This window comes from Bombus affinis, chromosome 5 (genome assembly GCF_024516045.1).
Source record: "Bombus affinis isolate iyBomAffi1 chromosome 5, iyBomAffi1.2, whole genome shotgun sequence".
Classification (NCBI taxonomy): domain Eukaryota; kingdom Metazoa; phylum Arthropoda; class Insecta; order Hymenoptera; family Apidae; genus Bombus; species Bombus affinis.
In genome coordinates this window covers 11203018-11213358 of record NC_066348.1, presented here as the reverse complement: position 1 = coordinate 11213358, position 10341 = coordinate 11203018, and the positions used below count along the sequence as shown (strand labels likewise).

Genomic DNA, 10341 nt, shown 5'->3' with positions numbered 1-10341 from the left:
AAATGTATTTTACGTTTTATTGGTTCGATTTATCTTCGATCATGTTTTATAACTTTTATATGCACTGATCGTGCTGAAAAACAGATATTAAAACGGTATTAGTTGAAGTTCACTATTCACTATTCGCTAATGTCGACACTAACATATCTCACAATGATCAAGAAATATCAGAAGATACAGATGAGATACGTGTCCTTCAGTAGACATCACACTAAATACATGTATATGTAAGATCCACCTCGTGACGTGACTGATAAAAATGGGGAAATTATATCAATAATAGAATATGTGTTTTCAATCAAAATTTTTATTATAGAAATCAGTAAAAAGCATGGAGGATGATATTGATATTTATGAAGATTTGCCAGATTTTGGAACAGAGTTCCATCAAAACGTAAGTATTACAAAATATAATCTAGTTACACTTTATGGTTAGGTTAAGTTATACGTTATTATTCTTATATCGTGTAAAGTACGATGAATATAAACAACAAGTTTTATATATTATACTATTTCAGTTTGTGTCAAATAACGGAGAAAATATTGTGGAGGAACAAGTAAATTTGAAAAAACAGATTGCAGAACTCACAACAAAATTAGAGAATTTTCAAAAGGTTAATAAAAATTTGGAAAGTAATTTATTTTCATTATTGAAAACTGCAAAAGCAGAAATTGCACGGAAGGATAAGATGATAGATGAGTTAAGAAAAAAGTGAGTAGATTTAACTGATAATTTCCTAACATTTTAAAAATATATTCTGCATGATATAATTATTACAGATTAGATGATGTAACATTCAGAAGAAACATGTATTCTAAAACAAGTGACTATGTCAATCATAAATCTAATGTTTGTGAAACTGTTGTAAATATATATCAAAAATCAACTGATATTTGTTTTCCTGATGATGAAAATGGTACTGAAACGTTGGTAGCAGACAGTTTGTATAGTCAAAGCAAGGATCAACAAAATAAGTCTACCTTAGTTCCAATCACTGTCTTTGGTGAACGACTGCTTAAAAGGATGATAGATGAACAGAATTTAGAAAAGAAAGATAAACAATCGAATAAGTTAAGTAGCAATGATAATGATAATAAAACCAGTAAAGGATATGTAGTTGAAAGTGACAAAGAAAATGGTTTCTTAAGCGACATTAACTATTGTAACATAAAAGAAATTCAGTCTCCTGCAATTGCACAATATAAAGGAGGCGAACATGTAAAAAGTCCTTTAACAGACTCAAGAAGTACAATAAAAGATTTTCAATCCAACAATAAAAACGAGATGAGTTCTATATTTCAGCGAAAGCCAATATTTACCAATAGTACAACTCATACAGGGAAGAGAGCAAGTGAAGAAACAAGCAGGCATATTCATGTGAAACGAATAAAATCTACTGAATTAGAACATTGCTTTGAAACAACAAAAAAAGAAATAGATAATAACATCTCTGAATCCAAGGAGAAATCCATGCTCCTTCTGTATACCAACTCTGAATCTTCCACTCATTCTAAAGAAAAAGAGCACAACACAAAAAGTTTAGAATACACTCGCAATTCGAACACAGAACTGAAAAAACATGGATACTTGGTTGACGATGCAAATAGAGAAGACGAGAAAAAAGATACGAAAAATAAGAGGAACCTATTATGTGACAGAAGAGATATTAATGAATATTCCTCAAAGCGACGCAACAAGCCTGCCCAAAGTGCAACATCTATTTTAGATAAGAAAGAAATAAGTTATCGTTGTACCGAGATTTTTGAGAGAGATAATTATCGATCCAATCATAGTGAACATCGTAGTCATAGAGATAAGCAAAGAGAATATCATCGCATGGATGATCATCGGCCACGTGTGAGATCAACACCGTATACAAAATCAAACCGGGAAGACAAATACGGAAGAAATCAATATAGCAAACAAAGCATTCACGATGAAAAGTTTGAGAAACGTTATAATTTTCGAAGCACCGGTGCGACAGACAAGTCCAAAATCTCTAAGAAAGATGCCAGCAATGTCCGCGGAACGAAGCATTCTACTGTTGATCGAATTTCAGCAGGTCAGAAATTGGATGATATAAAAAAAACTCAAAATTATTACAACGAACACGAGTCACGAAAAATACGGCTAAAGAATGCTGATAAACCGATTAAACGATACGATGAAGATAAACGCGATGAACATAGCAAATATTCATATCGTAAGATCAATGCAGAAAATTTGATCGAGCATCCAAAACATTCCCAAGTTTCAAGAGGAATCAATAGAAAAGATGTTGGAATTACACAAACAGTGAATGAGTTGGGAATTGATGATGAATTACGGAAATATGCCAAAGAAGAATTAAAATATTCATTCATAGATTTGGAAGATGGTGAAATTTCAAATAGTTCAAATAATAGTCCGCTTAAAGATGCGGACGATAAATACGAAGGATTAAAAGATCGGCAAGATACCGGTAAAGAACTACCGGAAGATCTTCCTTCCACGGTAAATAATACGTCGATAAAGAATCCGATATACAATACTCTGAGAAATGAAACGATAGAGAAATTAAAAATACCTTCCGATACTCTACAAACAATTCCAATTTCAGATACCAACATCACATGTATTCCAGACAACGAAAGTCACAAAAATAAAGAGAGTATCGAAAGCGTAGAAAACGTGGAGAACATTGAAAAATTTATTCGCGATTATGCACCCACGTGCGATAAAATGTTGGGGAACATATCAGGAGCATCGAATACCATTCACATTTCCAATGACTCGCAATTAAAATCAACGAAAAAGGAAGAACAAACAGATGCTCTAAATGCTTCACAAAAAAAAATTATTTCGTTTAGTGAAAATCGTCAAACGGATAAAAACGTTATCGATGACGTCACGTCAAACGAAAACAATGTCACCAAGGATGACTATACTGCAGAACAAATGATGTCCTTGAAAGATGTAAAAGAAGATTGTGTCATACTAAAAAAAAATGACAGCATTGAATTAAGTTCCTCTGAATTAACGAAAAATAATTGTTTGTCAAACGACAAAATGGAACAAACATCGGATCAATCAAAAAAAGCTCAGGATAAATCGTTGGAGAACACCCTAATAAAAAACTCTGTTATTTCCGAAACGTCTAAAGGTACGGAATTCAAGCAACAAAATAGTGATACTAGCATGAGTACCGCTGAACTTACCAATGATGATATTAGGAATAATTACGATAATTTCAATAATCGTGATGAAGGCAAAATTAATCGAAATAGTTCCAAAGATGTGACGAAGATAATGAAAGACGAGTGTGAAAATATAAATGTTATAACGGGAATAACGCGAGAAAGAGAATGTGGTAAATATACAGGAAAAACAGAGGAGATAGAATTAAAGAAATGTAAAAAACCATTAATAAAAGGTACAAACGACGACAGAAGCACGAAAATTTCGTCGATGAATGTTCAAGGGAAGATTGTTGTGTTCGCGCGTCGCAAGAAGCCTGTTTGTTTAGCAAACAGTAATGCAAACATGACTGTTCTCATAAATAACAAACATAATCATAGTGTCGATTTATCCATTACAAATATTGTAAAAACAAATGGCCATGGTATGGCAAACACGAGTTGATCAATCATTAAAGCTACAAATAAATAATAATAACAGCAGTAATATTCAAAAGTAATAATGATAAATGTTAATGAGCATTGATCATTATTACTCATTTATTATTCTTACCATTATGATGATAATATTAATAATGAATTGTATAGTACATTCATATATTGAGGAACGTGATTCTTCCAAGATAGAAATATACAATGCGATTACTCGAAATGTTTACATTCTCAAAAATTAATCAATACATAAAAATAGCGTCATTATTATTAGAGAGGATGGTATATAAACTTTTGTAAATAATGCATAAAAGATATAATGTACATGAAATAACAATTTTCGCTTCTAAATGGGTGTTTTATATTTTTACGATATATTGATGTAAATTGTAATGTAAAGAATAGGATTTTTCGTCGAACGTGTTAATTAAAATAAATTTCAATCAAATTGCCTTTTACCTTTGATTTCTCAATGTAATTTGCAAATTCGATAATACGAATTGATACATTTGCAAGATTCAGAGTAATAGACTGTCACACTAGAGAGATTAGCGAAGATTAGCGAGAGAAAATATATGCAACACTGGTTTCTTTCGTCAATAAATCATACGATATTTTATCTATTTTATCAAAAGAATACGTTTTATTATTCTAATTCGTGTCATTGCACCCTGCTCAAACTGTAATTGGGATCTGTGAAGAGACAACAGAGATTGCATATTATAAAGGCAGGAGGTACTAGTTAAAATTACAATAGCCTATGACGATTATACGACGTGTCTCTAGAAAGACCACCACCAATTACATTGTAAGAAAGAGGGTAACGGCGACGCAGTGGGTCGCGATACGATACGGCGAGACACGACGCGACACGACGCACTGCGTCCTAGTATCGCACACGTTATGCGCTGTCGCAGTCGGAATAGGCCAAATCAAACCGAAAGAGAAAGAAAAGAACAAGTATGAACATTGCTACTATATCGTGTACATACATAGTATCTAATTAGTACTAAGTACGATTCGAATAATAGTTTAAAACACTAACGTTGAACGAATATATTTATAAACTCTGTAGATATGTGTAGTTGAAAGAAAAATAGGAGAAAAGCAAAAAAAAAAATAAAAATAAAAAGGAAAAAAAGGAAAAAGGGAAAAACAGAAGAAAAAACAGAAAAAGACAGTTTACCGAGATTGCACGAGTCGCGCGTAACGAATTCGCGGCTACGAATCATTCGTCCAGTCTAGATTCCGAATCGATTCCTCCGTACGTCTAACACGTTCGTGTCGCTAACGGTGTTCAGCTGTCGAATTATGGGCTCGATCGTCCTAAAGTCTCTCTCAGTTCTTCTTGGGATATTCTTCGTTTTCGTCGGTACTATGAAGCTGACTTCTCATATTAGTAAGGATCTTCACAAGGACTTGGTGAGCAGTTGCTCTATAATTATGTAACATTCACCCTACTCTCATGTTCAATTGACATTCAATCGGGATTTTCACCCTTGTCTAACATTCATTTTTGTTTTTCATTTGTCTTTGAAATATCATTCTTTGTTATTTTTATTCTCAGTGATCGTTGTATCACGTAAAACATTCTTATTTTCACCTTTTCTCTTCTGGTGTGTCTAGCCTTCGTCTGTTAGACGCACCGCGTGTTAACTATGCGTTGTTATGACAGCCTGTCAACTTTATCAATCATTCCTTCTATACCCTCTGTTCTTTTTAACGTTTACTCCTTCTTTATTTTTTAATGACAATTGATATTTCGCTCTCTACCTAAATATCCAAAATATATAACAACAGGCTGTTTAGTTTCTGCAATTTTTATGTATCAAATAAAAAATACACGTGTTTTTATATATCTACGTATATTTCTTATCTTTCCTTTTTTTTCACACTTTATGTTTCCTTATATAGATATTTGTTTATCTTTACCATTTTTCTTGATTTCCTAATACTTACGCAATTTTTTAAAATTTCAACAAAAATACGTGACAGAAAATACAATGAAAAATAAGCAAAGAAAATTAAGGAAAAATATGAATCTATAATAGTTTTTGTGTACAAATTCGGAAACGAAACGAGAGGAACGAAGGAAGAGCTTCAGATTTTATCAAAAAATATAATCAAATGCCCGTTATTAATAAGTGTTTATTTCATATCGTTATTTAAGTTTCCTTCGCTTCTATATTTCTGAACAAGAGATAAAATAAATTAATATTGTGAAAGTTCGAGTATCCGAAATTTTTTTGAAATGTGATGAAAATTGAATTTAATTCGCTCACTTCGATGAATCTCGTTAGAAGATTATTTTCGTCCCTCGTTGTTACCCAATGTCCAAAGTTATAGTAAACTATCAACCAACCGCTTGGTGACGCGCCAAAAATATTGCTTCAAGTGCCAGCATATGTTTACCAGGTTGAAATTGTGACAATTTTCTTCATAAGAACGTTTCGTTCTTTTCTCAACCCGATTCGTTCCTCCACTACCATTTTTATGTCTGTTACACGAATTAATTAATCGATTTTTTTATCATGTTCACAGAGAAAAGAATATGTGAAATACGCAAAGGTATTTCCACTGTCCGGTACGCTGGACTTTAAAGTACCAAGTAAATGGTACAGAAGAGTTGTCGGATCGCTTGAAATTATTTGCGGACTCGCAATGGCTATAGTTCCAAGTCGTAAGAGAACATTTTTTTTTATATAATTAAAATAATATTTCGTTCCGCTTTCCTTTAAAATATACGAATTAGCTGCATACGCTAGCATTAGGGTAACTTTTCCTCTTAGAAACATTACCTCAACTACGTATTATCTGCTTTGTTTTTTCCCCGATTTCTTTCAGACAAAATAAAAAATGCATCGAACACGATATTACTATTATTGATGTTAATGGCTGTGTACTCTCACTACATGGTGAATGACAAGTTTGAAAGGATTGCGCCAGCGTTGGTAAGATTAAAATAAAATTTGTAAAAGAAATCGATATATTAAACAGAACAGATACTTATAAAAATATAACTATATATTTGCTTTTTAGGTATTTTTTTTCATGCTAACAGGCCGACTAGTAATAGATTGGCAACTTAGACGAGAGGATACGCAACCGGTAACGGCGAATGGTGTAGATGATAAAAGTAAAAAACAAGATTGAATTCGAGATTCTTTTACGTATTCGCACGATTAAGACTTTGGTTATCATGTCAGTTATCGTCTACGTACCACGTAATAATCACGATGAAATAATTTTCCATACACGCAGCAAAGAAGTATTTCGTTCGATCTTTAATTCCTTATGCTCCGCGATATTAATTTTATGTGTATGGTTTCTTACGTCTCATATCAAATGCTCTCTTTCAAAGTTATGCTTCAATTCTATTACGTTTCATCACGAGTTACTTTTTCGTGCTGACAGCACTCGAATTTGTTCAAAGCGTTCTAAATCTCGAGTACCTCGAGAGCTATGAATTTCTATTATTATTAGTCAACATTATAAGAATTTAATCAACGGCAAAGAATCATGAAATACTAGCTCAAGCACAAGGTATTAACTGCCAATTGAATCAATGTGTTCTCCTTGATATCGTATTAAGATGTAAATGCCCTTAGACGATAACGATAAAAGAATATCGTTGCAGTGTAATGCACATGCGTGTTTTCTTCGCATCCATACTTTTACTTCTTTTTTTTTTTAAGAAAAAAACACGTATTTTCACAAGAGCGACTAAAAATGTACAAATTAAAAATTATTCGTACAAACAGTTTAAGCAATACGAACGCACTTCCTATTATTAGCGATTAAAACTAAACCACTATCGTAAGATGTATAACTTTGATTTAATTAAAGATGGTTTGCTGATATCTCTTTATTTTATAAGAAAAAAAATGTATTTGTTATTTCAAATATTAAGTTTGCAATCGACAAAGATAATTGAATTAAATAAAGATACCTACGAGGTAATATGAAAATTAAAATAGCGAAGAAACACGTGGTAAAGCACACTCACGTGTATGTACGATAATACTTTAATTACAAAGTATTAAAGTATTAATTACGTGAAATGGTACAAAAACCATTTATGAATCTGGCGCACCCACACATTCACCCACACACGCGCGCGCGTGCGCACACTCGCACAGACACACACAGAACTAAGTCAGTTTAGACATTTGACTACAATAGAAAAGAAATTCATTTTCATTGTAATTTTCATTTTACCAAGATCCATTCTGAACTTTTAATTATCTTTTTTTATGTGAAAATCTTTATAGATTCACTAATGTATAATAATTTGTTTTGTGATATTAAAATTTGACGATATATATATATATATATATATATATATATATATATGTATATATATATATATTCGAAACTACAATATCAATCATTACAATAATACAAGTTTAAATAATAATATCGATTTTATACGCCTCTACAAAACAAATTTATATTTCAAAAATATGTTTAATTCAGTGTGGCTGTAATAATGTGAACAATTCAAATAAATAACTTATCATTTTTACTTTTGTATTAATTAAATCATAAATATTCGTATCTACTTTATTGTTTAGAAGCAATAAAATTTATTATTTATCAGATTAGATGAAATAATCCATTTCATCAACATTTTCAAGCTTAGTTTTGATCATTCAAGTTCTTGACCAGTGGTTAAGAGATGTAAAGCCTTTCGAAGATTCAATACAGTTGTAGGCACATCGTCGTAATTTAAAGCACTTCCAGCCCATTTAATAAATTTTTGTGCTTTGCCAATTTGCTCCACTGACAATTCAACTCCACCTGTTAAATATGTACAGTTAACAAACGCAAATACGTAATAACATAATATTGGTACTTGATTCAGCAGTACATATATGTACCAAAATTGGAATGATACAAAGAAGATTAGCATGGCTCCTGTGCAAGGCTGACATGCGAAGTCGTGAAGTGTTCCATACAATTTAATTGAATTACTATCTTTCAATATACCTTCTGTTTCCATAAGAGTTTTGCAATCTTTATTGCCAGAAGACCATTTGTCGATACTGTCTTTAATTGTTGTACCACATACTGCGTCAGACGGGTTAGTATTACGGGTACCGATTAATTCGCCTGCGTTTGATGTATCATCTTCTTTTGCCTCTGTTATTAGTGAATCTGTAATGAAAAAGACGAAATAGAACAAAATGATAGAATTTTGTTGTTGTATTAAAATATAAGCCTTTGTTGTTACACAAAGAAATAAATATATTACATAATTATAAAACATACATATGCATATGTATCTATATATGTACATATTTTTTCTGAATATAAAGTGCATATGTATATACTATTATTTATAGTTTTCTTTACCTTCTTCCATATTTTTATTCAAATCATCATTCTCATTACCCTCTTGCATGGGTCCTGGAATTGGTGTTTCATCATTCTTCAGGCAGTTGTGAATATATGCAGCCTTCCATTTGGCATATTTCCTATTTTGTATAGCTTCTTCAGTTAGCTCTCCAAACACAGTTAATACATCGTAAAGTAATCCAGCTGTAAAAAAGCTCTTTACTACGTTCTTTTCAAAATTAGCAGCTCTGTCATTTTTATCTGCATAAAGAAATAGCTTCAATGCCCAATTCTCTAAATGAGCCTGGGCAGCTACATCATTTGTAATAGCTTCATTATCGTGTAATTTCTTTTTAGTTTTTTCTAACCAATCCATTAATTCCATTAAAAAATTTGTTTCTTTTGCAGTTTTGGTTGATAACTTAAATCCTGTTTGGAAGGCATACACCCGACCTGTGACAAAAATTCATAATTCCACTTTTAAAGTGATTTTTACTTGTAACAATTATTCTTTATACATAGTTTAAATTGAAACTAAATACATACACCAATAACCAACAACAGGATCTCGTTGGTCATGCTGTGATGCTATCTTTAGATACTGCTGTATATTTTTCAAAGGTAGTGGTATTTCTGGTAAATCTGGTCCAATCATGATGATCTTTATTTTATGTAAATTATGCTTTTATTTTTTGTCTTTTATTTCAAAATCCTTACGATATGGATTGTATTCGTCCTTTAAGACATATATTCAACTTATACCAGATCAACATCAATTTCATGTGAAAAGAGAAAGAATATTTATGTTATTGTCAATCATGTAAATAAATCAGCTAGTGCTCATATTATTATAATATTAATCATAATATATTATAATTAATATTATATTAGGTAAAATACCATATTTTTTAAGCCTGCTATTCGTTCATAGTCGTTTATATAAAGAATCAGGAGTCATTAAAATAAGAATAATAACAATAATAGAATGATAATAAGCGGATTTTTTGTTTCAAGTAAATCTAGACAACTTACTTTTTGATTCTGTGGTGACAGTTTATTGTAAAATGCAGTAATATTTATCAATTCTTTTCATACGTTACATTGTAAAATTGATTGATATCATATCGCGTAATAGTGTTCATAAAATAGTGTTCAAGTTGATATTTGGAAGAAGAAGTTATGACAATAACATGAAAGAATGCACTTAATGTATATATGTTGTTTATTTTTATCACTATATTAAAACAAATGTCAAACTTTCACTTTTGTGAAAAGGGATATGCTTGTGTATATCTCTAATTTCTATGCTTTTGTACCGTGTTGTTTTTGTTAAAGAAAGTCCTTTGAATAATATCGGATTGTCAATGAAATTAGGAAAATCATGAGAATGCGACA

The 10341-nt window shown here is 31.3% G+C and overlaps 3 protein-coding genes and 1 non-coding gene across 5 annotated transcripts; 3 read left to right on the top strand and 1 right to left on the bottom strand.

Moving 5' to 3' along the window:
* Positions 1 to 18: 18 nt before the first annotated feature.
* LOC126916391 (uncharacterized protein PF3D7_1120600) lies at positions 19 to 4067 on the top strand. Its single transcript, XM_050722168.1, has 3 exons — positions 19 to 394; positions 519 to 712; positions 781 to 4067. The coding sequence occupies exons 1-3, from the start codon at positions 332 to 334 to the stop codon at positions 3620 to 3622; spliced, it is 3099 nt and encodes a 1032-aa protein (XP_050578125.1). The 5' UTR covers positions 19 to 331; the 3' UTR covers positions 3623 to 4067.
* Positions 4068 to 4208: 141 nt separating this feature from the next.
* LOC126916420 (novel acetylcholine receptor chaperone) lies at positions 4209 to 7298 on the top strand. The gene is made up of 4 exons (XM_050722227.1): positions 4209 to 5031; positions 6151 to 6289; positions 6454 to 6560; positions 6649 to 7298. Exons 1-4 carry the CDS (start codon positions 4921 to 4923, stop codon positions 6760 to 6762), a joined length of 471 nt encoding a protein of 156 aa, XP_050578184.1. The 5' UTR covers positions 4209 to 4920; the 3' UTR covers positions 6763 to 7298.
* Positions 7299 to 8158: 860 nt separating this feature from the next.
* Positions 8159 to 10267, bottom strand: LOC126916411 (vacuolar protein sorting-associated protein VTA1 homolog). 2 transcript variants are annotated; one of them, XM_050722214.1, is made up of 5 exons: positions 9979 to 10267; positions 9493 to 9701; positions 8965 to 9399; positions 8599 to 8766; positions 8159 to 8409 (listed from the first exon to the last, which is right to left on the bottom strand). In XM_050722214.1, the coding sequence occupies exons 2-5, from the start codon at positions 9599 to 9601 to the stop codon at positions 8258 to 8260; spliced, it is 864 nt and encodes a 287-aa protein (XP_050578171.1). In that variant the 5' UTR covers positions 9602 to 9701; positions 9979 to 10267; the 3' UTR covers positions 8159 to 8257. The 2 variants fall into 2 exon arrangements, with proteins under 2 accessions (XP_050578171.1, XP_050578172.1); XM_050722215.1 differs by having other exon boundaries at positions 9493 to 9682.
* On the top strand, positions 8461 to 8571 carry LOC126917015 (U6 spliceosomal RNA). Its single transcript, XR_007710847.1, has one exon. It is a non-coding gene; the product is annotated as a U6 spliceosomal RNA (small nuclear RNA).
* Positions 10268 to 10341: the final 74 nt, after the last annotated feature.

Coding starts and splice junctions, on each gene's coding strand:
- LOC126916391 (XM_050722168.1), top strand. CDS start 332: ATGGAGGATGATATTGATATTTATGAAGATTTGCCAGATTTTGGAACA. Junction 395..518: donor GAACAGAGTTCCATCAAAAC/GTAAGTATTACA, acceptor ATACTATTTCAG/TTTGTGTCAAATAACGGAGA. Junction 713..780: donor ATAGATGAGTTAAGAAAAAA/GTGAGTAGATTT, acceptor TAATTATTACAG/ATTAGATGATGTAACATTCA.
- LOC126916420 (XM_050722227.1), top strand. CDS start 4,921: ATGGGCTCGATCGTCCTAAAGTCTCTCTCAGTTCTTCTTGGGATATTC. Junction 5,032..6,150: donor AGGATCTTCACAAGGACTTG/GTGAGCAGTTGC, acceptor TCATGTTCACAG/AGAAAAGAATATGTGAAATA. Junction 6,561..6,648: donor AAAGGATTGCGCCAGCGTTG/GTAAGATTAAAA, acceptor TTTGCTTTTTAG/GTATTTTTTTTCATGCTAAC.
- LOC126916411 (XM_050722214.1), bottom strand. CDS start 9,601: ATGATTGGACCAGATTTACCAGAAATACCACTACCTTTGAAAAATATA. Junction 9,400..9,492: donor TCCTGTTGTTGGTTATTGGT/GTATGTATTTAG, acceptor TTTTTGTCACAG/GTCGGGTGTATGCCTTCCAA. Junction 8,410..8,598: donor AACTCTTATGGAAACAGAAG/GTATATTGAAAG, acceptor CATATTTAACAG/GTGGAGTTGAATTGTCAGTG.